General features: G+C 41.6%; 2 protein-coding genes across 3 annotated transcripts in view; one reads left to right on the top strand and one right to left on the bottom strand.

Annotated features, from left to right (window-relative positions):
• TCEA1 (transcription elongation factor A1) overlaps positions 1 to 904 on the top strand; it is a 50,809-nt gene extending 49,905 nt beyond the window's left edge. Inside the window, exon 10 of the mRNA XM_019527317.1 lies at positions 596 to 904. Within this exon, the coding sequence (XP_019382862.1) occupies positions 596 to 604 (9 nt within the window). The 3' untranslated portion in view covers positions 605 to 904. The remainder of the gene's footprint in view (positions 1 to 595) is intronic.
• An 8,228-nt stretch (positions 905 to 9,132) lies between these two features.
• Positions 9,133 to 27,669, bottom strand: part of RGS20 (regulator of G-protein signaling 20) — a 106,858-nt gene continuing 88,321 nt past the window's right edge. For both annotated transcript variants that reach the window (XM_019527296.1, XM_019527306.1), the window contains exons 2-5: positions 25,567 to 25,715; positions 13,708 to 13,794; positions 12,432 to 12,666; positions 9,133 to 10,225 (exon numbers count right to left, since the gene is read on the bottom strand). In XM_019527296.1, coding sequence (XP_019382841.1) covers positions 10,037 to 10,225; positions 12,432 to 12,666; positions 13,708 to 13,794; positions 25,567 to 25,715 — 660 coding nt within the window. In that variant the 3' untranslated portion in view covers positions 9,133 to 10,036. The remainder of the gene's footprint in view (positions 10,226 to 12,431; positions 12,667 to 13,707; positions 13,795 to 25,566; positions 25,716 to 27,669) is intronic.

The raw sequence follows: 27,669 nt of genomic DNA, 5'->3' as shown, positions 1-27,669 counted from the left end.
ATTGATTGATTTTAAGTAAAAGAAACAGGAAGTTCTTTATTTTCACAATAAAGTGCATCTGGGAGGGGAAGGGGGTGAGGGGGAGGGAACCTGAAATGAAGGATAATGATTTTTCTCTACTTCATTCTGCGGTGTGATAACACATCAAGCATACAAGAGTGCATTTTTTTCTTGCCTCTTAATTGAACTGTTTTAGCTCCCAAGAAGCATGGTTGGTTTCCATTTTCAAAGGAAGTTTCAGGGTGCTGTTCCCTTACTAAAATTTTGGAGTGAAAACAGTCAAAAAGTAACAACATTGTGGGTCAGACCTATACTTCAGGGTATCTAGCATCTGCCAAGTTTTAGAATTATTTTTTTAGAATAAGACAAATGGCTGCTTTTAGTTCAGATCAACTTTCCCATTCACTGGCTGCGATCAGAGAAATTTTAGCAATCCCTATAGGTGCTTGGATGAGAGAAGGTGATAAGGATGCAAGTAGATGTTCAGACTGGTAATTATCACATCTTAAAGCACAGTGTCTTCCGTCCCTCTTGCAAAGAGCTAGAAATAAGCTGTATGCAGATATCTCATAAAATATTTCTTTTCTTTTGACAGTTCTGTTAGAAGAAGAAACTGTCAAGACATCTGGACCAGTATGAAAGTGGATTTTGTAATTAGCTTTAAGAACTAGGCCAAGCATCTAGCTTCCTGCAAATAAGACTTTTTTTGTTTTTGTTTTTGTTTTGTTTTAAGCAGCATACATCTTTGGAGTTAGCCTATGTTTTTGACACCACCATCACTTTAAATGCCTTCCTGTAGTTACTAGTCAGTAGGGCCAGGTTGCTCAGTTGTATGGTGTACGTTAAAATATTTTTTTCATTTTTATAAGTAAGTTGACATTAAACTTTTATTGATAAACTTCTGGTAACTGGTTTGTGTTTTCTTAACTCTGTGAATAATGTACCATTTTTTTTTTTTTTACAATCTGTAACACACCCAACAGAAATACCCAACTTTTCTTCCTTTGTGAAAAATGAAATTGAATTTGTTTCCTATCAGCATATTCCTGATGATTTTGTGGAGAAAAATGAAAGCTAACCTTTGTTTCAATTATATTGGACCTAACGTGATATACTTGCAAATGGTTGGCTATCTGGTGTGTACATAAAAAACCCTATAAAATAGTAGGTGAAGTCTGTTTGTGAAGTTTTGAACTTTATAGACCTTTTCTGTTTATTTATATAACTTCTTTTGCAATGGTTGGATAAGTTTTGGTTATGTAATCCATATCGATCAGTTCAATGTATTATACTGCCCTAGAGCTTGTATATTACTTTTCAGCACTATATTTTCATTCTAGAGAAATAATTTAAATAGTTTGTTGAATGTGATCTGACTGTTTTTGTTTGATACCTGAATTCATTTTAGCCTTTTGTAGATGAGTAAATGATTCTTGTGATGGGCTGCTATCATGACAGAAGGTAAACAAGTTTATCCAAAGGTAAACTGGCTGGAGAATTAATGAGTCTTCATCAGTTCAGACATATTAACTTAAATTTGATATGCAGAATAAATAATAACAGTAATCATCAAACCAGAGGCCAGAATAAGTAAGTAATGGTCTTTTGCCACTCAGGTTGATAGATTGTCTTGTAAAAATATATTTTCTGAAAACTCACCTTTTTTAAAACAATTTTTAAATGCTATGGAACAAAACTAGTCTCAGTATTTTACAATATTATTTCATTATGCCGGTCTTTGTATTATCTGTTATGTATGTAAGCCTGAGGTGTGGAGGAGGTCTGTCCTAGCAGTGGCTGGGGAATGTGTGGGTAGCTATTGGAGAATAAATTACTTTGGAATAGGTAAATAGGAATCCTTCTTTTTTTTGTCCTGATAGACTTGCATCCACATGAGTATGAGACACCATGTTAAATTCTGATAACAGTTTAGCTCTGAAAGCCAAGAAGTAGTTTGCAAGTTACTTGACTTGTTTTAAAAAAAATGTAGTTAACTTGGGCTGGAGGAAAAAGTCTGTTCTTCCAAAAAAAGAAATTGAATTTGGATAAGAATTTAGCTTGTTTATATCCTAGTTTAAAAAGAAAAAATTACTCAAATGTTTCAAAGGTCTTTATATAATTTATAAAAAGACAGTTTGGACTCTTAGTTGATCAGCTCTAATTTGAAGTTTTTTATAACATTAAACCAAGTGGAAAAGTGAAGAGAGAATACCCTACAATTAAAAACCTTGACAGAACTGCTTCCTTAATTATGTATCTGGAGATTTTGAAGTTATCCAAGATAGCAACAAACTGACTTAATTACAGCTGTTCAGTGTCAGTATCTCTGCCCTTTTGTTTTAGGGCACTTTTAAGAGGACAGTTCCAAGAAATGTGTTAAGCAAATGTAGTCATAAATTGGGTGCCAGATGGATTCTGACAGTGGTGGCAATCTGAGTTGTTTATAGAATAGGCACAGTTTTCTCTATGCAGATTCCCCGATACTCTGTCTAACCTTATCCTGCTCCTATATCTTATGAGTAGCCTCTCTTCATAGGAGAATGCAATAGTAACTCACTTTTCATGACTGCTCACTGGTGTGAGTTTCCCCATAAGTTTGAATGTTGTTACTGTGGGCATACCAGATGGGAATTGGAATGAAACACTTTCCTTCTTCCCAGTTCTTACTACCTACTTCATGACTTGACCATACAAGTATTAAGGTAAATAGTTATTTGCCCAAACAGCAGAAGATGAAGCCCTAGAGCTGTGTCCAGGCATTTAAATTCTAAAAACCTTGGCTCATCTGCTGCTTTACTTCTGAAGGTACCTGGACCTGGACTCCATGGGGACCTTTTGGGGGAGAGGGAGGGGAGTTCCTTTTAAAATTTTCCCAGGTGCCCGAAGTTCTACTTCTGCAATACTTAAAAGCTCCTTGATAACGGTTGCAAAGTCTGTTTTTACATTTAAGCAGTGATTAGATGGAATATGCGAAGAGTCCTTGGAGATGCAAAGGTCTTCTACTTCACATATGAGTATCTTTGAGTCACTTTGCCCGTTTTCTGTCTCTCTGGCTCAATGATTTTTTTTCCCTTATATGGTAGAACAGTCTGAGTTGGAAGACCAGAGGGTACTTTCTGCTTTCCCTCTTTGCCTCCTCCCCCCCTCCCCCACAGCTGTCTCCAGACAGTCTATGGCAGTGATTTTCAACCTTTTTGGATTTAAGGTACCCTTTTTTTTTTTGGTTTTTTTGACTCAAGGCACCCCTCCATAACATTTGTGAATTGTGTGGCACCCAATATCAAAAACTAAGTTATGCTACAGCACTGTACCTCCTTTCTGAGGTGCCCAGGTAGTGGGGGTTGGGGATCAGCCATACAGAAATGAGCCTGAATCTGTGATTATCTACTTACCTCCTCATACCTTGTGGCACCCTTCAAAGGATCTGCTGACACTTTCATTGAGAATCACTGGTCTGGTAAAGCAGAGCCTCCAAGCAAGCTGAAACTCTCAAGCAGTGGAAATGATTTGAACCATGGTAGTCTTCATCATGGGGAACTGCTGTAATGATTAAGCTGCTGAATAAAATGGAGGGGCTGGTGTCCTTGCTCTGAGTGTTTTGAAAGAAGTTACAAAAGGTTATGACTCCTGAATAAATAGAAGCTTCCTGGTAGCCAGAAGCTGAAGCACCCAAGTGCTGGAGAAGAGTGAGCTGTCTGACCAAGCAGCTTTCTGACCAGCATGCTTGCCTTGGGGATTCTTAAAAGCCTGCAGGGATCTATCCTTCTCAAATACCTTTTCCCCCATGCATGGTATAGGGAGTCTGCATCTTACCTAGGTAGCAGTGCTCAGTGTTGTGGCACAAAAGTGTTTAAACCTAACTCCCAGCTTTTGCTGACTCAGAATTTAAATTCAATGGTCAAAGTCATGCAGTCCCATAAATGATAATGTGTTTAATCTAGAAATGATCAGTTGATACCATTGACCTCTACACGCAGTTTCTCATGGAATGGGCAATAACTTTAATGTTAGTGAAGTATTAATGTAACACCAAGTTGGTTCAACATTTTATAAGTGATTTAAGTTAATTCAGTGTTTCCTGAGCCTTGTGGGTATATGCCCCAACATAGTAAAGTTGGGCAATCTCATCCCCCCCCCCCACTTCAACCACTGCTTCCCTCACCACCAGTTCCCCCTGCTGCCATTGATTGCTTGTAATCAGTAGCAGGGGAATTGGTAGCAAGAGGAACCAGTGGTGGTGGTGGCTGAGGTAGGGGGACATGAAAATACCTGACTTCACTACAATGGCACTGCATATTGTGGTTATGATTTGCCCAACTACATGGGGGAGGGGATTTGCTCACATCCCACAGTTTGGGAAATACTGGGTTTATTCAGCACTTTTTATAGTACACTCCTGTCATATTTGCCAAACTGAGAGCCTTTTCATTGCAGAATACTCAACAGTTGTCAAGTGCAATTGGGGTGAATTCATTTTTTAATGATTTCACATTAAGGCAGGTGCACTGGGTATTCTCCCTGCCACCAGTGGGCTTCTTTTACTGAAGGGATATTTAAGTGTGTCATTCTCCCGTGACAGATCTTATCATAACTTAAAATATGTAGCCTGAATAATTTTGCTATATAAGTGTTGTGTGGCACTCCCTTGAATTGTACTCATTTGAATTGGAATTTAAAGGTAACAGTGTGGTTAGTATCAATTGATGTGTTGGCTGGAGGAGTCCATACAATTTTAATATCATTTTAACAGATCCATGAAAAGAGCAGTCTTTAACAATGTGAATTTTCTGTGGGAGTTATTGGTATATAAAGTGCAGACATTTAAGAGTGCATACCAGTGGCCTAAAAGGTTATTGTAGCTTAATGATATCCTGTGGTTTGATAAATGCTAAGGCAAGCCAGCAGCATTTATTTTCAAGACAGGATATGTTGATCCTGTGACAGTAGTTTTGCTTTAATTATATAAAACTTGTATAAATGACTGTTTTGTCCTCCTATTAGTATACTAACACTTATGAAACTAATTTCCAGTTGAGTGCAACTGAGATTTGGCCATTATAAAACGTGCATGCATTTTACCAAACAGAAACTTATGTATAGTTTTGAATGATAGTGATAGGAATTAAAACAAGTGCACTGTCTTGTGCAAGTTCCATTAATATTTAATATGGTTTAAATTAAAATAATGTAATGCTAATATTTCATATTTTTACAGAATGATGTCAAGATGTTTAGGATCAACACTGCATTTCTTATTTGAATTGAGGGGGTTTTAACTAAGCTTAAAATTTAATGAAAATATAATTTCCCGGCAATGATGTTCCCTCTAACCATGTGATAATACGGAGAAAGAAGAAATGGAAGCTGATTTTTTAATTGTCCATTTGCTGTGAAATACAGAAAATGAAAACAGATAGTAGATACAATCAAACTAGATACTGCATTTACTCGAATCCAAGATAAGGTTGTTCCCTGTGCCCTCCCCCCACCATTCAACATGGGTGGGGGTGGGGGGAATCCCCTTGTCTTGGATTTGAGTACAAGAAAGAGGAAGGGAGGTAATGCATCTGTTGTGGTCTGACTGGCCCTGAGCCCAGGTCAAGCCCAGAAGTCAGCTGCAGCATCTGCCTGCCCTGTATAGCCTTCTCCCTAGGGGCCATGCAGCTTTGGCCATGCAGCAGTGGTAGCAGCAGGTCCGGCCTGAGGGAATGGAGCTTCCATGTGCTCCATGACCTAGGATGAAATGGAGCTAGAGCTGTACCTAACAGTAAGCCACAGTAAGAGGAAGCGGGGTGGTGGTGGCAGAATCTCTGGGAAGCAGGTGAGGGGGATAGGTGCAGAGACTGGGCACTGTGGGGCAGGGGATGCAGTAGGTTTCAGTGGAGACAAATAAGGAGCAAGGAGGTCAGTTGTGCCCATTGCATGCCCTCTTACTGCTACTTTCCATGCTGCAGCTGTAGGGGGATGATTTTAAGACTGCTGTCTGATAATTCAATTCTATGCATGGAAAATTATAACATATATATTTTCCATCTATAGAATCTAATTATTTGGTGGGGAGGTTTGACTTAGCTGATTTAATACTTTAAATTCCAAAGTATTATCCTGGCAAAATAAAATTCTGGACGGTATCTTTTAATTTCAGTGACTCTTTCCCACATAATATAATAGGCTAGCATATACTGCATTTGATTTAAGCACAGAGCAACTGCTCTGCCATGTTCCTCTCCTAACTCTTAATGAGGTATCATAGGGGAGGGAGAAAAACTTGAAAGAAACTAAGTTCTCAGTTCCATGATGTGACACAGCTTTGAACTTTTCTGAAGTGTGTGTCTGATCTCAAGCAAGCTGAAATTGACCTAGTTAAACTTTTTTTTGTCAGCTTGATGCTTCTGAAAGGTCGGCTACAACTTAGTTACCTGAATAAGTATAGCATGAGCAGCGATGATTTTTTTTTATTGATATTCCCTTTCATTGCACTATCGGTATATCATTATGCCTGTCTTGATCTTTGGCATCTGCTCAAACTACCAGCTAGCATGTATCTATAAAGTGACGCTATTAATGAGATTGTGTTTTGTGCTATGGGCATATTTGCATGAATTGGGCCAAGAATTAATGTTGCATAAATATCAGTCATACCCTACCAAGAAGCATGCAGTGGCTGCTAACCTGGACTGCATCTTAACCAGCTCATGGAAGAACTGTCTTCCTTTTTATATGGCCATTTAACCTAATGCAGTAGAATGCAGCTATTCTGCAGTGGTGTTTGGTAAATACTGTTTCTTTTTAAAATCTATCTTATTATGCTGACATATTAAACGGTATCTTTGTTATAGATACTATCTGATTGCAGCTGTTGCTGAGGACTTGTATGGTATCAGGTCTTCTTCCATAGTACTATGCAACTGCAGCTCTCTTGATTTAATGAGAATGATACAAAGAATGATAGAGAAGTAGGGCTGGAAGGGACCTTAGGAGGTCATCTAGTGCATCCTTTTACTCCAGGCAGGATCATCCCTGTCTAAATTATCCTGTACATGTTTGTCTAACTTAATTTTGAAGCTACACAAACAACGCTGTCCCACAGAGAAAAACATCCCCTACATGACGCATTGAACAAAATAAATTAACATATTCCTCTATTTTGTGTTTTCCCCTTCAGTGGGGGGAAGCTGAATCTAGCATTTGTTTCATATCTGACAGTAGGTTGCAGGATTCCTGTATGTAGCTTCACAGTAAAACAAAAAATGCATATCTATCAAAAGGAGTTCTTTTATAATAATGACTTTTATTTCTTCACATTCTTCCCCCTCTTGTCCCCGTACACCACCTGCCTCATACTTCCCTGGACTCATTTATGCATACAAAAAAACCCTTAAAGGTAATTCTCACTGCATGCCTTTTAGTTTACAGCTAAAAGGTACAGTGGGAATTATAGTGGATCCAATCGCAAAATAATCAAACATTTCATTTAAACGATTGTTAAGCTTCCTTCCTGGTTGAAAGAAAGAAACTTGGATGCAAGTTCCTTTCTAGATGTAATTATGGTGATTAATTTTTAAAGTATGTCGGAGAACCATGTAGTTAAAGGCAAAAAGTAGTAGTAGTTAAAGGCAATGTGCTGTCTTTACTCAAATACAAGACAAGATTTTTTGTATTACATTTGCATGTCACCCTGCCCACTGATTTAAATACATTGTCTACCATGTAAGCATGCAAAAGCAGCATATGCTCAGCAATGAAAACTAACTTTGAAGTTGATTTAAATGCAGTCAACACTGAGAGTAACTGTAAAACACATGGCTCATATTGGGAAAACCATACTAGTGGGAACCTTTTTGTGTATGACCCTTAAAAAATGGGTGGATGTTCCCTCCTCAGGGAACTGGCACTGGACTTTGAGGTACTGCAATACCCAGCCAACACCAGGAGGGTCAGAGCCAGTGATGACATCATTCCTTCCGTGCCAAAAATGCTATGTTTGATCCTAGCCAGAAAGGTCAAGATGCTTAGGTCAGTGCAGTCCATCTGCACAGTCCATTATGCACAGTACCTCTCAGTGCCAACTCTTTAAAGTCATGGTGAGCCACTTTAGATAGGTTTCTACATTCTCTTCACTCTCATGGCTGAGCTGCACCTTTTCCCATCTCCAATTATTCCTATTTTTTTTACCAGCTTTAAATGCCCGGCAAACCATCACCAAATGGGGCCCCAGACAGTTCACCCAGACATCCCTCTGTCACCCCCTCTCATAGCCTGTTGCATATAATTAGTGTGGCTCTCTCCATGGTACTCTCCATGAGGTGGAGGCAGACGTGGTTGCCCCATGCCTCAACTGCATATAAATTTTTGGATGATCCCCGGACTCATGACAAGAACAGTTCCAGTTCCAGTCATGAATGGGGTGCCAATTAGTAGGTGGATTCTTTGTGGTGGGCCTCTGGAGAACACACAGACACACACACGTGTGCACTTTGCTGGGGTCCAGCATAGTTTACACTGTATGTAAGTAGGTGCAAAAGTGCATTTATGGACTACCTGTGCTAAAAATTGTAGCAGTTTCAAAAAAGGTAAAATACATGAATTCTAGACAACTAAGTCTATGGGTACCTGTAATGGTTTGCTTATATGCAAATTACTACAAGCATGTTTATTTCAAGGTCAGTGTTCTCAAATTTGTCCCTTGTTTTCATGTACTCAGGGAGATCAGTGTCTGATGGTAAGAAGCGGGGAAGGGGGCTGCAGGGGGAAGAAATTAGGTGGGGAGGGCAAGGGGGATACCTTGAGCCCCCAGATTTATTTTCCCTGCTGTAGCAGTGGGAGGAGGACAAATTTAAAGTCAACCTCCATTCTATACTTGGAAAATTATAATAAACTTATAAACTTTCCATGTATAGAATCTAATTATCGGGGTGTCGTCTTGCATTCAGGGTCATCTTATATTAGAGTAAATACAGCATTAAGGACATCAGAAGTGAGCACAGATGGGTTACATAAGAATAGTACTTTCTTTTAAGTCTAAACAATTTAGACTTAAATAAAAAAGCTGCAACTAACTCAATTTCCTTTTAATTGTATGAAGTGTATGTATATTGCCTCTTAAGAAAATAACCCTCTAACAATGTCATGTAATTTGTGAAAATTTAATATTTGTGAACACAAAACGACAATTACTACAGATCTTTTGGGATTATGGACAGAAATATTAATTACAGTTTCTTGCACCTACTTCTCCAGTAATGAGAACAACACATGAGAATTGTTGTGCTTTATTTAAGATAGTAAATGCCCAGACTTTTCCCTCCTAAATTAACTTTTATAAACATTAATGGTATGAACTTTAAAATGTTTTCAGCCGACTCAAGTAGTAAAATAACACTTTTCAACAGAAGATTTTTATAGGCAGCATTATTTCAACCACTAGCTTCCATAAAACTTGAGGGTCACACTTACTTCCATGAGCATACTGCTTACATGTATTAAATACCCTAAGACAAGTAGAGAGTACCATTGCTACTTCATAGCCAGTGACCAGGTACTACAGTTATGGAAATGTGACATTTCAGTCTAGAGTAACCAAAATAGCAACAGCACATACTATTTTTACTTTGTCCATGGTTGGGGGGGAAGGAGGACAATCAGTTTGACTCTTAAGGAAGGAAGAAATCATAGTTTACACTACTTTTAAAACAGTGATTTTCTTTTCACGCGGTAATTGTAACTTGAAGGTGTTTTCCTGTATAAGAGTTTGCCTGAATTGCATGCTGCTATGGTGAAAAAGTACTATTTTTCAACATTAACAATTCCTTGCATTCCCCATTGCAAAGTTTCACTAAGGATCAGAAACTGCAATCAGGTTGTGGTGTCAGAGCCCTCTGCAGGTTAAAACATTCAGTCCATATTAAAATATGCCTGAGAGATTTTCAGGTAAATCCTATTGACTCTAAATTCCCTGTTGGTTGGTGTAGCCCAGAGTTCCATTTTGTTTTTTTGTTTTTTTTTAAATAAATACATTAATTTAAAAAAAAAAATCCTATGCTTCTACAGATTTTTCAGATAAGGACTGAAGCAAGTCCTTATAAATAGCAGAGTTCATAAACCGTGGGTAGGAGTCTCTGTGCATTAAGGTGTAAATCTGGAGCTGTGCATCATCAAAAGTATGTTGTGATGGCTCCAGCATATTTCGGTTGATAACTTCCCTTACTCTGGAATCCAGGCTGACCTGCATATGCAAAAAAGAGGGGAAAAAAAAGTAACAGCACATGCATGCTCTTTCAACTCCACCCACTTTCAAAGCAGCACTTTCTAACAACCGTTCCCTCCCAGAAAGTCAAGGTTCCTATACATACACAGAATATACTTCCTAACCTGTATACCAGAGGTGCCAAACTTACTGGGCCTCACAGATTAGATCTATATAGCAAATAGCACCCCCCCCATGGGCCAGATCTGGGGGTGGTGAAGCTAATCCCAGCAATTGCTGGAGTCACAAGATAAAGCTCCAGAACCGGTGGAATTTAGCACTGGTGCTGCTTACCATCTATTGCAGGGGTGGGCAAAATGCGGCCTGCATGCCAGATGTGGCCCACCAGGCCATTCTATCAGGCCCGTGGAGCCCCTAAAAAATTTAGAAAGTTAATATTTATCTGCCCCTGGCAACCTGTCATGTGGTCCTTAATGGCTTGCCAAAACTCAGTAAGTGGCCCTCTGCCCAAAATAATTGCCTGCCCCTAAAATATTCTCTGCCTCCCCCCACCCCCTTCACACACACTTTTCCCCTGCTGCTGCCAAGAACCTCAGTTTCAGCAGTAGGTAAGGGGTGGGGCACAGAGACTAAACTTCCTGGGTTACAGAGTTGTGCTGAAACAGCAGAAATTAATGTTATTGCCACAAGGGCTCCAGCAGCTCTAGCAATGAATCCCACAGAATGAATCTGGCCTGCAGAGATGGGTGGTTGAGCCCCTGGGGTCAGATGTTTGAGACCCCTGCTGCATATAATCTTTTCTGAGTATTTGTAAAGCAATTCTTCCACAAAAGCAACCTCACTTTTAAATACTGAAGTCTATAATTTTGTCATTACTTATGAAGATCTTGATAGAATTTCTGTCCATCTCCGTTCAGTACTTAATGGTATGAGAGACTTAATTTTGTGTAACAACTTGTTTCCTTGGGAACTGGTATTGTTCCAAAGAGGATGGATTTCATGGCAGCAAGAATATGTGGAAGGTAACTGCAACCTACAAATCTACTGTTTAAACCAGAAGTTCTCAACCTTTTTAACACTCAAGGCACCGCTTGGAAAATTCCAGCTCTTGGCTTTCACTTATTCTTTGACTATAAAAATATCTATCTATCTATCTAATATATTGTAATTCATCCTCTCTCTTGTCAAAGAACACACTTGCACATGCATGCACGCACACACATACCACACATCCATCCATCCAAGAGTATCCATGTTTTCTTTGTGTGTGTGTGTGTGTGTGTGTGTGTGTGTGTGTGTGTGTGTGTGTGTGTGTGCATCTATATCCATAGGTATCTATATAGGTATAGATAGATCTTGTTGCAAAGAACTCAAAGACCACAACAGATCAGAAACCTTTTTGATGGTATGGATTCCTATTTGAAATCTGGATTTGTATACCTAACACTGCTAATATTGTGTGAGACCCTTAAAAGAATTTCAAAGCACACAAACACCCTCATTGAGAACCAATGGGTTAAGCAAATCCTTTTGCTTATGTTCAGGAAAACTTGGACATGAAATGCAAATAGTTGTATCATTTTTCTGTCAGTGACCATTATGACTTTTTAAAAATATATTTTTGAGGTGACAGTCTTTGTAAAGATCTTAGGTGAATAGAACAGATCCAATAAATGTTGACAGTACCTTCACCTGTGTAAGTAGTCCCATTTGTATCACTGTGACTGGTAATACAGTATATAATGTTAGGTGTATGAACTATGAAGCTTTGGAAATGGGTTTAGTATATTGGAAGCAGTTTAGTGTACTGCTAAAACTTCCCTAAAATGGTCCTATATTTAAGAAATTTCTATAATATTATATGGCAAACTATACAATTTTGGGAAACGTTTTAAGGCATCTGTTCTTCTTGGGACTCAGGAAAAATGAGGTTATTCATCAAACAGATATTCAAGTAAGAGGCAAGGGGGAGAAATTATTGTCTTTTCCCTGTTATGTTTAAGAATTACAGGCAGCTTGTCAGTGACTTCTAATACTGTGTATGAATCTTTAATACACCAGGGAAGTTTAAGCCATGGCAGCTTGAGGCCCTCATTTCCGAGGCCTCTAGAATTAGCAATGCGTCTCATAAGAATTACAACTTTGGCTTATTTGCCTTTATTTAACTGTTTAGCAAGTAGCCTGGCAAGGCAGTATTAAAGAACGATTGAAAAGGGTTACACACCTCTTTTGGAGAAAGAATGGAAATATAATCCTCATATATTAGCCTTGCCTTTTCTTCAATAATACTCCTGTTGGATTCTTTCTTTAGGTCCTCACAGGCCATCCAGAAAAGCATGTTTTCTTCACTGAACTCAGTTCGGAGAAACTCTCGGAAAGCATTTCTGCCTGCTGGAGTGAGCATTAACTTGTCAAATGATTGAGCCCAGGCATTTACTTCTTCAAGTGTTGGAGTGGGGCTTGAGAGAGAGAGAGAGAGAGAAATAGAGAATATTGACTGTTACTGAGAATCCAATCACTAACCCTGAAACAGGGAAAAACTGACCTTTCCCTGGTTCTAGTTGCTGGCATGTCAGACTAGTAAAAGTGATGCCCAGTGTTGTCATGCATATGCAGTTTAAGGCTATAAGAATGGTAGAAGATCTCACGTTTTCAAAAGCATCTTTAGCAAATGTACACAGTAGCCTTAATTTAAAAAAATGCCTGGAGTCACTGCTCGAAATAACTACAAGAGCAGCAAAAACTGATGCAACCAATCACAGTTCTTTCCTAGCCAGAATAATAATTGTTTACACTAGTATCAGCATCCTACAGGCCACAGGCCAGAGCGGGCATGTGAAGAGATGATCTGGCTTGTGGCAGCTTGGGGAATTGGCAGCATGCTCCAGCTGGAGCAGCCGAGGCAGCATGTGCAGGGTCCTACTGTCTTCTTTTTTCTAGCTATTTCTTTATCTGCAGAGATTTTAAAGCCCACAGTGGAAGCTGGGTCACCCACGGTAGCAAAACATTGCCAACCTTTGGTTTACCAATTTCTCCACTGCAGTAGGAATACGTATGCAGGCAAAAGCAGAGTACCACCAGGGATTATAGCTGTTAGTACAAAAAGTACACCTCTGTGTGTATACATTTGAGAGGTCTCCAGAGTGATACAGCATTGGAACAGCTAAGAAAGGAAAGCAAAATATCTATTTGGCAGAAGGGAATCTATATTCTCCCTTGTTTAAAACAGATTTTTAGGAGAATGGGGGAATCAGTCTTTGCTGTGTTTTTACTATGGTGGCATAAAGAATTTAAAAGTTTGTTAATGCTCCAGCCCTAGATGTAATGAAGCATTAGGGGTAGATTTGGAAATAGTTCATAGGTGCTGTTATATGGCACCGATGGGTTACTGACAACAAAGTTTATAGGTGACAGCAGGATTTTCTTTTGTGTGAGCGTGTGCGCATGCATAAGAGGGAACCTATTTTCTCTATTCTAAAATCTACAATGAGAGCATATACCATTCTTCGCAGTATGGAATTCCCTCTGCTCTGAGTTCCTGTGATGATCTCCTGGCTTGCTCTTCATCTCGATTCCTAACAGTAAGGCTGCAAGGTAGCAAACAAACAGATCTTGGTCAAGTTTAAATAAAAGTTCAACCTACATAAAACTGTTCTTCTATTTTGCTTTACCTTAACTGGACAAACTATCTGTATGCCATATTATTCTAACCTTAAACTAGATTTGCACCTGCATAAATCTAACAACATTAACACAAGTAGAATACATGGGAAAAGAATCAGGCTGCTTTCTAGCACTGCCACAGCAGAGTTTGGCACGGCTTTCAAAGCGTAAAGTTTAATCATAAAGGAAATACAAGGGAAAGCATAAAGGAAAATGCTTTTGATGAGCCCTCCCTTTCTACAAGGGAAGCTGGGGGACTGTGGTGTAGACACCCATACAGTCCAATGGGTTGCCAACTGGCTAGAGAGTCGCACCCAGAGGGTGGTAGTGGATGGGTCCTTCTCGACCTGGAAGGACGTGGGAAGTGGGGTCCCACAGGGCTCGGTCCTTGGGCCCGCCCTGTTCAACATCTTCATCAGTGATTTGGATGAGGGGGTGCAAAGCACCCTGTTCAAGTTTGCTGATGACACTAAGATGTGGGGGGATGTGGGCACAATAGAGGGGAGCAACAGGCTACAGTTGGACCTAGATAGGTTACAAGGATGGGCGGAGGAGAATAGGATGGGGTTTAACACAGACAAGTGTAAGGTGATGCACCTGGGGAGGAACAATCGGCACCATACATACAGGCTGGGGAACTCCCCTCTTGTCAGCACGGAGGTGGAAAAGGATCTGGGAGTCATTATTGACTCCAGGATGAACATGAGTCGGCAATGTGGGGAGGCGGCTAGGAAGGCCAACTGCACCTTGTCGTGCATCCACAGATGCATCTCGAGCAGGTCCAAGGAGGTGATCCTCCCCCTCTATGCGGCACTGGTCAGGCCGCAGCTGGAGTACTGCGTCCAGTTCTGGGCGCCGCACTTTAAGAGGGATGTGGACAGCATCGAGAGGGTCCAGAGGAGGGCCACTCGTATGATCAAGGGACAGCAGGGTAGGTCCTATGAGGAAAGGTTGCGGGACCTGAACCTGTTCAGCCTTCAAAAGAGAAGGCTGAGGGGGGATCTTGTGGCCTGTTATAAACTGGTTAGGGGGGATCAGCAGGCGCTGGGGGAGTCCCTGTTCCCCCGAGCGCCGCAAGGAGTGACCAGGAACAATGGTCACAAGCTGGCGGAGGGAAGGTTTAAGTTGGACATCAGGAGGCGCTACTTCACGGTCAGGGTGGCTAGAGTCTGGAACCAGCTTCCAAGTGAGGTGGTGCAGGCTCCCACCCTGGGGGTTTTTAAGAGGAGGTTGGATGACCACCTTACTGGGGTTGTTTGACCCCAGTGCTCTTCCTGCCATGGCAGGGGGTTGGATTAGATGATCTGCTCAGGTCCTTCTGACCCTAGAAACTATGAAACCACAATGATTGCAAAGAGACAAATACAAGCCACAATAACTGATGTTCATTATAAAATGTTATGACGTTCTTTACAAAAAGAATGACAAAATTCTGTTGCTGGTCAAATTCCAGATAAAGATTATCAAACAAGGATTACCCACCTCTAGAATGGATTATTTACAGAGTTGACAGAGTACATGTTAACATACAGAGTACATCCCTATTTATAGGGATTAACATATAACTCTATAAATAGGGATTATAAATAGTTTACTTTAATTGCAGTTTGTTTCACATTCCTCACTACATGGTTGGGTTTAGTATTTTTTTTTTTTTTTTTTTTTTTTTTAGGGCCAGGTGGGATAAATGTGCATAAAATGAACATCTGAGATACGACTGATTCTGTCCGGGGGCAGAGAGATGCATTAGAATGACCTTGTGCAGACCTTCCAATCCTTTCTATGATTTCAAAATATCCCTTATTTCTTTGTTTAAATTTCAAAATGTGTGGGGTTTAGCGTGGGGTTTTTTTCCCCTTGTACAGAATAGCTGTTGCATTTCAGCCTAGGGCTGCAGTTGAGACAGGTAATCCATATGGGAAAAAAAAAGACACATACACAATGTCTCCAAAGCCATTTAGGATTTGTCAAGACCAAAAGGTACAAAACAAATTATAATGCATTATCCATGATGAAAACCTGGATTTACAGGCTCTTGCTACAATTGTTATAAACTAGTGAGTTTCATACAACTTATGGGGAAAAATCTTTGAGCTTTCAATTGCTTTGTTTGTTGTCTTACCTTTCTTTAACATAACAGCTACTTCACGTCACTATTTTCACTTTAGTTCTTAGAAATCTCACTTAAATGGAGACAAGTTTCTTTTAAAAAGTGTAAATATTCTTTACTTGGTTGCTTGTAAACTCATGACTTTATCTTATCTGCACCTTTTGACACTTCAATGGGCTCTAATCTTTTGGGTTTGTTTTTTTCTTATTCTGTGTTTTGTGCCTGTAATCTGCAGAGACATTCCTAAAGGTTTGCAGACACTTTAGGACTTGAATAATGTAGCTTTTGGGAAATGGGAAACCGCTATCTTTTCTCTTATAACACCTTGATGCAATGGAAACCTGGAGGGTGTTTTCTACATGTCCCTGAGGTATGGTGGTCACACTTCATGTATCACCTCATTTTATGTAATATACCTGTAAAATACCTTCAAATAAACTATTTTAATGTATTTTCTCTGTACAGGCAGACACACAGTAATTACAAAAGAACTATACTATACTGCCTTGTCCTTAGATTTCGAGGCGACTGTGGGAAACACAAGACCCAATAGTGACCACTTTTATCCTGGTGTTTTTGTGAAATATGAACAGACGTGTTGGTGATTATGGAAAACAAAACAAAGTAATACTATCCTCTGGCTTGATGTATTTTAGAGAGAAACAATAGATCAACAAAGAGCATGAGTCTCCTTAAGAGAACACCATGATACAAAATGACATTGGTCCTTCTGGACAGGCAGATTTTCTAGAACTGTAAAGGTACAGAGCAAAGGAAAGGGAATATTTACTTAGCTACATCTTCTACAGGCTGCAGAAGGGGAAGAGGCCTGAAACTTGAATGGTAGCTGTAGTAATAACACGCCTCCAGATTCATTACCCCAGCCCATAGCAGTTGGTTCTAATTCTAGTATTAAAAGGGCATTGAATATCAGATGTTCTGTCTCAGCTGCATGACTCATACAGACTGTTATTTTTGTTCCTATTCATAATTTTCTCTGTGCAAAGCACTCAAGCTATTTTGAGGGAAGGCGCTCTACAAATAGGGATTATAAATAGATTATTTTAATTGCAGTTTGTTTCACATTCCTCACTACTAGGAAACAGTTGTTCTCAGAAAATTAGAAATGCTTTTAAAGCAAAGCAAAGCTGCTCTGTTTGTAGCCTGTAGCTGGTTCCCAGCCCGTTCTGAAACACAAATAGGAATTTGAATAGTTATAAACATTGGGTAATTTTGCACACCCTGTTGAGTAAATCATTTTCTTTGTATCATTTTAACACTGAAGTGCACAAAAAATGGAGCATCAGAGAAAATACAAGATAAAATGGCAAGAAATAGTTTGTCAACAGTTTAAAAGAAGTAGTGAGAGGGGAAGTTTTTATTTATGTGCTAAAGAAGGGTAAATAATGTGATTTCATTTCCTCTGGTTGAGAGAGAAGCACCCACCTGAAGCTATGAGTGTATATAATTTAATAGGCAACTTGAAGTTAAAAGCACCCATGAGTTTCAGAGATTTCAGTGGTATGAACTGTTGATCTACTGGCACTTAGAGGGTGATGCCCTCTCCTTTACTGTGGGCTCCCTGCAAGGGAAAAGGACTTTTGCCAGATCCAGCTCAACACTTACTCATGCTAAACCCTGAGTGCTCAGCACCTTGCATGATTTTAGCACTCTTACAAAATATTCCTCACCCCCAACAGAAGGATGATGAGTTTTCCTCTAGTCTCCACCCCAGGGTCAGTCATCCCCAAATGTCAGCATCTCTGTGTTGTACTGTGCATTTGAAAGAAGCACTCAGCTTCCTCTTATCAGTCTCTGTTGGTTTCCTGCAACTGTTTAAGTCTATTCCTTATCCACCACAACACCTAGCCCCGTTCATATTCTAAGCATTAGACTTGAAGCAGAGCTTTCAGGATGGCAAATATGCATTCTGGTTTGAGTAAAACTACAAAGGCCTGGGGACTGGTCTGCCCCTGCTATACAACGTGATGAATGATAGAAGGAAGAATGAATAATTTACAAAGCAAACAGAAAATCATTTCTAGTTTTGGCTTCTCTTCCCCAATATGTTCCCTGCTTGTGCCCAGTTAGGAATCCTTCCAGTTTCCATCCCAAGTAGTACCTTGACTTAGTGCTGGTTATGCTTTATGACCTGTTTGGATGGAAGGTTCCCTTATTCTTGTGAGCACTGCAGTTGCTTTGACACTACTTATGCTTTGCAACAGGTTTGGATCTAGTTGCCATTAAAAATGGCACAAACCAGGTACAATTACTTTTGAATCCTAACTATTTACCTCTACCTACATCTCTTGGAAGAAGGGGGTGGTCATTCCTTTTTGAATAAGGAAATACTGTGACCATATCCAAATGTGCCTCAATGTGTTCCTTCTTGTAGAAAACTTGTGATTATTATTTTTTTGTTTTGGCTGCCATCTCTTACATGTGTGTATTGCACTTAGCATAAGAAAGCCCTGGTCTGGTTGGCCTCTAGGTGTGCTTGTACACTTGATGAAAATGCTATTTGTGTGGCTTAATGGCATTACATATTACATGTGTGCCAATTTTGGGGGCTTTAGATGAGTTTGCATCATTGTAAACTAAACTACATCTGGATGTAGTTTAGTTTGCAATGTTGCAACATTGCAAATTGTAACGATGCAGCTGTCAGCTCATCCCTCCAGCTGTGGGAGAAGTGGGCAGGCTCTGCAGAAAAAAGGATCAGGTCTCTCGCCGCTTCTGCTGGGGCCTGCACCCTGGGTGGGCTTGGGGAACAGTTGGATGGAGCCAGGGGCAGCACCCGGTCTGCTAGCAGCCCCTCTGAGTGGCCCAGGGGGCACTGCCACTGTGGAGGGAAGGACTGGGGCTCCCCTCAGCTGCGGGGCCACTCAGCCTGTTGGCTGCTCACTCCCTGGCTGCAGGCAGGTTCTGACTCTGACACAAAAAGAAAAAAAAAAGGATCGGGCCCCTCGCTGTGATGGGAAAATTGAAATGGTGGGTTTTGATTAAAGTATCAGTATATTACTCAGATTTTACTCTAGTAAATTTACTTTGTAGTAGGGACAGATATTTGACTTGTTTGCCCTACGTAGCTGCCATTAGTAGGTTCCATTACAGTACCTGGCCACTGGGTAGTAGAAAAGGCAGTTTGCACCAGGCAATCATCTACCTCAAGGTTAAATTGACTGGTGAAGTAGACCTGTGAAACTTATACTAGTATATAATGGATTGACTTAAAGTAAGGTGAGGTTGCATATCTTGCTTCCATTCCACTCTTACTCCAGAGTAAAGTCAAATTACTTGGCAGTACTACTGGCTATTCTGTCTTAGTGTGACTGGACTTGAACTGCATAATTGGCCGACCTGTTTGATCAATCTGACAGATAATGAGATTTTTGATAGTGAACAAGAGCTTCATTGACAGATTAATGGACTTGATTCTACCTTAAAGTCTTTCATTAGTTATTCAGACTGGTGCCTTCCTGTCTTCTGGAGGAGCCATTTTACTTTTGCTATCTCCAGCAGCCCAAAAGACCATGGTTAACTATAAGAGGAGTCCAGTACCACCATCACCTATTTGGTGTTCCTTTTTCTCACAGTACTAATATAGTGCCTTTAGTGGGCAGAGTACATACAGACAAGAGAGCTTCAAAAGCTTTCCAAAGCTCCTGAAATCTTCTATGGCAGTATTGCACATGGCCATAATCATGCTCAGAAGAAAATACAATGACCTAGTTTACTTCTACCCATCCCTTCTCCATGATGATCTCTTCTGAGTTGAATTGTAGTTAGTGGTTAAAGAATCAGTTCAGGAGTCAGGAGATCTGGGTTCTAAGTTCTTGGCTCTACACTCCAGTACAACCTTGTACACCCTCTACACCAATGACCTGCTACAAACCTAGTATGGAAATTCACCTATGCTGATATCATCTGCTGTGGATTCCAAGCCTGGACTTTCTCTGAGCTAGAACATACTCTGAACAGTGATGTTGCAAAGCTGGTTGACTACTGCAAGATTTGGAGCCTCCAGCCAAGTGTCAGTAAGACAATTTACAGCATTTTCCCCCTACACAGTGCCAGTGCTACCCAGGAGCTGAACATCTACCTGAATGGTCAGAAGCTGTCACAAAGTACAACCTGTCTACCTGGGTGTGATGCAAAACCAGACATTGAACTACCATGAACACCTGAAAGACAGCAATGAAAGTTGAAACATGCAAAAACCTCCTTTAAGCTAGCTGGGTCATTGTGGGGTGCAAAAGCCTCAACCCTAAGGATGTCAGCTCTTGCCATCTCATTCTGTGGCAGAGTACTAGGTACCAGTCTGGACCTGGTCATCACACACCAAACTCACTGATGTTCAGCTACATTTGACGATACGCATAATCTGAGGAACTCTTCAACCAACCCATCTACCTTGGCTCCCAGTCCTGAGCACCATTGTTCCCCCTCATATCTAACAGGAAGTTGCAACTAGCAAGCTAGTGGAGAAGATATATACCAATCCAAGCTTGCCACTGTACAACAATCTTTTTAATCCACCTGCTGCATGTCTACCATCATGACACCCATTGTGATCAAAACTGTCACATCAGGACTGTACGGCAGAGACCTTCTGGTGTGAGGAATGGAGGTTGACATTACCACCAAACAAGTTCCTTCTCACAAATCCTACAGTCTGCCCACCTAGCTTCAGTTTGCCACCCCATGGGGCATTGCTGAATAAGTTCTGGAGAGGGCAAGGTCTGTGTGCAGCCAACCTCCACCATTGGGGTCTTCACGACAATCCAGACTGTAGCTGTGGCAAAACGCACGCCATGTTGCATATTGTTGATGACTGCCCGCTGACTAAATTCAGTGGCAGACTACAGGAACTGCACATGGCCATTGAGGATGCTATTGCATGGCTTGGCAATTATGCACACACTGATTGATCCAACTTGCCTGAGTAGCTTGGGCAGGTCACTTAACACCTTGTAGGTTTCAAGTAATATGGTACTGCCATCCCCTGTCTGATTTTTCCATCTTTGGGTGAGAACAGATTTTTAATTCAGCAAGCCAAAGTTAGGTAGGTAGTGTTAGATTAAATTTACCATCTCCCTTTACCCCTGAAATAGGCACCTGGGGCAGTTGCCTCATTCTGTCTGACCTAGTTACACCACTGGGTCAAGTACAGATTGGCCAGATAAGCATTCTTAGATTGCACTAGGAAAATCAAGCCAGTCAGATGCCACACATGCACTTAAGCGTCCTGTAACTGAGTACCAAAATGACTTAAGCTTGCCTTGCATGCATCTCCATAGCAATCAATCAAAGTGGTGGACATTACAGGTAGACATGGTAGCTAAGTGTATAGTTGTAAAGTTAGGTAGGTAGTTTTAGGTTAAATTCACCATCTCTGTTAGTGCATTTTTAGGCTAACATTCCTAATTGGAGGGACTGCTATCATCATTGTTCTGTCTTCCTGCATGATGCAGGCCATAGAACATCACCCAGTAATTTCTGCATCAGGCCTCAAACACCTGTTTGAGCTATGGCATATCTTCAAGGGATGCAGTCAGTCTTGGTTTAAAATTCATCCTGAGGTAACTTCAACTGAAGCAGTGGAGACATGGAGCCTGATTCACCACTCTCTTGAACCTTGTGAAATACTCTACACTTGTACAAAGTAGGTAGTGATTGACACTCCACTTAGGAAATTAGTGGAGATAAGGCCACATATCCAACAAGAACTCTTTGAAAATGAGTCTGCAATATGAAGACCCTAGTAACACTTTCTGTTGCAGGATCTCACAGACCCTTACAAAACCTAATGCTCCTTTTGAGGTAAAGAAGTATGTTACTTCCATTTTGTTATTACTTGCTTATAATTGTAAAAGAGACATTGCACTGGCCCAATGTATTTTTTAAAGTGAAGCAGTCTGTTAGAAAGGGGTAATGATGATAAAGGCAAAAGTGTGGGAAGTCAGGTAAAAAAAAAGTGAACTTTTAGAGTAAAGTGTTAAGATGGTATAACATAAAAACACAGGCATAGGAACACATGTTTATATAAGATGATTGATGTATGTTTGAATTTAATTTTGCATTCTGGGAACTGTATTCTGCTGCAAATTTATGCAAGTCGGATATGCTTCTGAGTGACCAGGGACAGTAAATAGGACAGTGTGCAAGCAGTTTGTTGGGCACAAGAGCAGGAAAGGGAAGAGGAGCCAGGGACCAGACACCATATCCTGCTCTGGGAAGATGAATGAGCCAGGGCTGTGTGTTTGTTTGGTGAGCTTTGTGTGTTTGGGTGTGTGCTCTGAGCAGCTGCGATATCGCTGGGTCATTGCTGCCTGTGTCTGACAAAAGCCTTAACAAGGGGCAGAACCAGTCCAGGCATGGAAGGGTAAAAAAGGAGATCCCAAGTGACCAGGGTCAGCAAACAAGAAAGACTCCCTTCTGTGGGGCACAGAGGCATCTATCTGCTGGCCTGACCTGTTGTTTTGGGAGGTCTGCCATTTGCCCAGAGCCTGGATCTGAGATGTCACTGAAGGATTACCAAGACTCATGCAGCCTTCTGACTACTACCTCAGGCTGCTCATCCATGTGGGCACCAGTGATGCTGCCAGGAGCTACCCTGAGAAGATCAAAGGACTCTGGGAGCAAGGGTAAAGGGGACAGGGGGCTCAAGTGGTATTCTCAACCTTTCCAGTCAAGCAGAAGGGCCCGGGAAGGAGAGGGTGTATCTTGCAGATCAATGCATGTCTGCACAGATGGTGTCACCAGCAAGGTTTTGGTGGCTTTAACCACCAAATGCTGTTCCAAAAAGGATTGCTAGGAAGAAACAGGATCCACCTGATGAAGAGAGGGAAGAGCATCTTTGTAGACAGGCTTGCTAACCTAGTGAGGAAGGCCTTAAACTAGGTTCACCAGAGGATGGAGACAAAAGGCCTGAGGTAAGTGGCACAAAAAAAAAGAAGCTTACAAGAAATGAAAACTTGGAGAAACTAGGGAGTTAGTATAAGAGTATTGTGCAGGCATGCAGGGATAAAATCAAGAAGGCCAAAGTGCAATTGGCATTGCAGCTAGCAAGGGATGGTGATGGTAATGAGAAGGGTTTCTACAAGTGTCAGCAACAAGAGGAAGGTAAAGGTCCCTTACTGAGTAAGAGAAGCAACCTAGTAAAAATGATATGAAAAAGGCTGAAGTACTGAATGCCTCTTTTACCTCAGTTTTCACAGGCAAGGTCAGCTCCAAAACTACTGAACCTGGCAGCAATCTGGGGAGGAGGTGAGCAGCCAACAGGGGCAAAAGAACAGGTTAAGGAGTATTTGGAAAAGCTGGATGTGTACAAATCCATGGGGCCATATGTAATGCAGCTGAGGGAGTTGCTGATGTGATTGTAGAGCTTCTGGCTATTATCTTTCAAAACTTGTGGCAAATGAGAGAGGTCTCAGATGATTTGAAAAGGGCAAATAGAGTGCCCATCTTGAAGAAAGGGAAGGAGGAGGATCCAGGGAACTACAGACCAGTCAGCCTCACCTCAATCCCTGGAAAAATTATGGAGCAAGTCCTCAAAGAATCCATTTCTAAGCACTTGGAGGAGAAGGATATTACTATTAGGAACAGTTGGTATGGATTCACCAAGGGCAAGTTTTATGCCTGGCCAATCTGACTGCCTTCTATGATGAGATGACTGGTTTGGTGGATGCTGGGAGAGCAGTAGTGTGATATACCTTGACTTCAGCAAGGCTTTTGATACAGTCTACCACAACATTCTCTCAAGTAAACTAAGGAAGTATGGGTTGGATGAATGGACTGTAAAGTGGATAGAAAACCAGCTAGATCATCAGGCTCAAAGGGTAGTAATCAATGGATCAATATCTAGTTGGCGGCTGGTGTCAAGTGGAGTGCCCCAGGGGTCAGTCTTGGGGACAATTTTGTTCAATATCATCATCAATGACCTGGATGATAGCATAAAGTGCACCCTCACCAAGTCTGGAGATGCAAGGTGGAGTGAGTAGTGGATACATTCGAGGGTAGGGCTAGGATTCAGTGACCTAGACAAATTGGAGGACCGGGCCAAAAGAAATGTCATGTGGTTCAAAGTCCTGCACTTCGGATGGAACAATCCCATGCACCAGCACAGGCTGGGGACTGACTGGCTAAGCAGCAGCTCTGTAGAAAGGGACCTGGGGGTTACAGTGGAAGTAAACTGAAGATGAGCCAATAGTGTGCCTTTGCTGTAAAAAAGGCTAATGGCACACTGGGCTGCATTAGTAGGAGCATTGCCAGCAGATTGAGGGAAGTGATTCTTTCCTTCTATTCGGCACTGGTGAGGCCACATCTGAAGTACTATGTCCAGTTTTGAGCCCCCCGCTACAGAAAACAAATTGGAGAAAAACCAGAGGAAGGCAATGAAAATGGTTAGAGGGCTGAAGAACATGACTTGTGAGGAGAGGCTGAGGAAACAGGGCTTATTTAGTCTTGGGAAAAGAAGACTGAGGGGCAATTTAATAGCACCCTTCAACTACCTTAAAGTAGCTAGGCTGTTCTCAGTGGTGGCAGATCACAGAACAAGGAGCGATGGTCTCCAGTTGCGACAGGGGAAGTTTAGGATAGATCCTGGGGAAAACATTCTCATGAGGACAGTAGTAAAGCACTGGAACAGATTACCCAGAGAACTTGTGGAGTCTCCATCCTTACAGGTTTTTTAAGAGCTGGGTAGATAAAGCCTTGTCTGGGATGATGTAGTTGGATGGTCCTCCTTTGAATTAGGGGGTTGGACTAGATGAACTCCTGAGCTCCCCTTCAGCCCTAATTTGTTATGATTCTATGTGGGATTTTTTTTCTTAGAATAACCAGAGGTTCCATGGCTAGTCTGACCCCGCCATAGGAACCTTTTATTGCGTATCTGAAGCCAACTGGAACCCCACAGTTGTCCAGCCCCAGCCATCTCCAGGCCTCTGCAAGACAGCTTCTTGGGTAAAGAGGTCAGCATTTTTAGACTTGAATGCCTGATGTTGATCCATAGATTTATCAGAGACTCATTTCCCTCATTTAGGTGCATAGCACCTCTGAAAGCTGGTGTTGTCTTTGTTCCTATCCAAATCCCTCCTAAAGATTTGTTTCTTCTACTGTGCCTAGAAGAAAAGATTTAACCACATAACTGTTAAAAATCCTAGTGTGTCCCTTCCCTAGGGAGCAGTCTGTCTGATATAATCTGTCTTACTTGGAAGTTCTTTCAGTTCTGGGAGCAGATGGCTTTTTCTTGCATGGCACACTGAGACTTCATTAGCAAGGAAACCATTCCCAAAGGGTGTGTAAAACATTATAGGGATGCTAAAAAACCCCAATGTGTTCCTTTATTTAAAATGCCATCTGATGGTTACTACTTGGCTCCTGGAGCTGCTGGTGGGAAATAAAATCCTTTTCCCACCCTTCTTTAATTCGAAGGGAAAAATGCACTCAGTGGAGTGAAGGCTGCATCCACAGCAGCAGCACAGCCATGCCATGCTTGTGGTACCCCAGAGGTGCCTTTGTTTCTGTTATCTTGACTCCTGCCTCTTGCTCACCTCTGGAGGTTTAAAGAAACTGAAAAACATACCATGAGCAGCTGCAACAACAGCACCAGCAGAAACAACAGGCATTGGACCCTCGATTCCCAGCCCCAGGCTGTGCCTGAGCAGAGCTCGTTGTCTCCTGGGCTGCTGACATCTGCCGTTTGCGCATCTCCATCCGCTCTGATCCCATGGGCTGTGAAAAGCAAAATAAGGTGAAATAATTAACTTGTGTGAGAAACCTTGCCAGGTACTAGGAAGGCTAACTCTTCTAGGTTGATCTCCCAGGGTATGTAGGGTGCCAAAACCTTTTGGAAATCTAGTTTCCCTCATTTAGGTGCTGTGAAGTTCTCCATAATCTTAGGGTTAAAGTGCTCCTGGCCTGTGACATATCTGATGTAGATGGAGTTAGAAAAAGGGGAATCTGGTAAAGAAGTGGCTATAAGAGGGGAAAAGTATGTTCTCTCTCCTCGTGGTTGGTTGTAGCTGCAAAGATCTTGGTGGTTGTTAGTTCAGATTCTGGATTTACACTTCAGATTTTGGAACTAAAGCCAGCCTTAGGAACAGGATATGAAATGACCTGTAGCTAAGATTTTTATTTTTTATTTCTTCCTTTCCCAGTTGGCAAGTGTCTGCAGGTACTCTGTGATACAAAATAGGTAATGTGCTCTTCTGAAAAACTCATCTGCATTTTGGGTGTTAAACTTTTGAAAATCTGGCTCTTGGGCATTGTAAAGCCAGGTCTTGATTGAGCATCATGGGTCTGGCTCTGTACATTCTTGTTATGGATGGTTTTCTCCTAAGGAGGCTTCATTATTTCTGCAGGGTAGGGGGAAATTATTTACTTTGAGAGGCAAGAGTCTTTAGAGGATGATATCTTGTATTGGACCAACCACATGGTTGGGAGAGATTTAGATAAGCTTTCAGGTATATAGCATCCTTCTTCAGGTTTGAGAAAAAAGCAGGCCCAGTTTGAGCTGTGTATTAGATAAAGCAATGTCTGTGCAAACCATACATAAATAAAAACAGCCTGCTTAGAGGAACAGAACTGGGCTGTGCAATAGGAGAAATAGCAGGACTAGCTAACAAACTAGAAACGTGCAGACAAAAGCATAAACCAAGTAGTGGAAGAGCAAGACCATTCAAGAGGGAAGAGGGTCACTAACACCTGTGGAGTGCAGTGACATTAGCAGGTATCATGTAGATCAGGGGTGGGCAAAATGTGGCCTGCGGGCCAGACCAGGCCCACCAGGCCATTCTTTCCGGCTCACAAGGCCCCTAAAAAATTTAGAAAATTAATATTTATTTGCTCTTGGCTGCCTGTTTAAAGATGACAGGAGCCAGGGGCAGTAGCACCCAGGGGAAGCAGGCAACAGGACCCAGCAACAAGGCTCACCCAACCCTGCCCCCCACCCCTCCCCAACCAGAAGCCCCTGCCTAGCAGAGGCTTCTGGCCTGGGACTGTGCGGCTGTTCCTGCTTCCCTGCACCAGAGAGGGAAATGTGGACCTCAACAGCTTGCCAAAACTCGGTAAGTGGCCATCCACCTGAAATAATTGCCCGCCCCGATGTAGATTATAATGAGCCATGAAGTCAATGTCTATGCTTTAGTCTTTGGTTTTAGTATCCAGTAAGGTTATATGGATTTTTGTTTCTCAGCCTGTCTTTTAAAGGTGTTTTGTAAATGTCTCTTGAGCACAAGGATTGTGAGGTCAAAAAGGGAGTGGCTGACTGTTCTGTGGAAAGTGTTTTCCTATCTGGATTCATGTGCTGGTACATCTCAGCTCCGGGTTCTTGGGGAACCCTGACACAGGACGCAGACTGTCTGATTCACAAAGAATTCCCCACCCCTACCTAAACATAAACTGATTAAGATGCAGTGAGAGACGCACCTAAAACCCTCCAGATAAGGCTGACAAGAGTGAAACAACTGCCCTAGGTCTCATTTGCATCAGAGATAGAACCAGGCAACCATTCATTTACATGAGAGATGGAGAACAGAAAGCCTGAAGCAGAGACTGCAGTGAATTCTGGGATGAGAGGAGCAGGGGAGCACTGCATGATGGGGAATCTGTGCTCCAAATGCTAATCAACCCACACACCCAATTCAGCATTTATCAGACCAGTTCTGATCTGGATTTACAAAGGACT

The sequence above is a fragment of the Gavialis gangeticus genome, unplaced genomic scaffold, assembly GCF_001723915.1.
Source record: "Gavialis gangeticus isolate Ggan-Ray unplaced genomic scaffold, GavGan_comp1, whole genome shotgun sequence".
Classification (NCBI taxonomy): Eukaryota; Metazoa; Chordata; order Crocodylia; family Gavialidae; genus Gavialis; species Gavialis gangeticus.
This window is presented reverse-complemented; position numbering and strand designations above follow the sequence as displayed.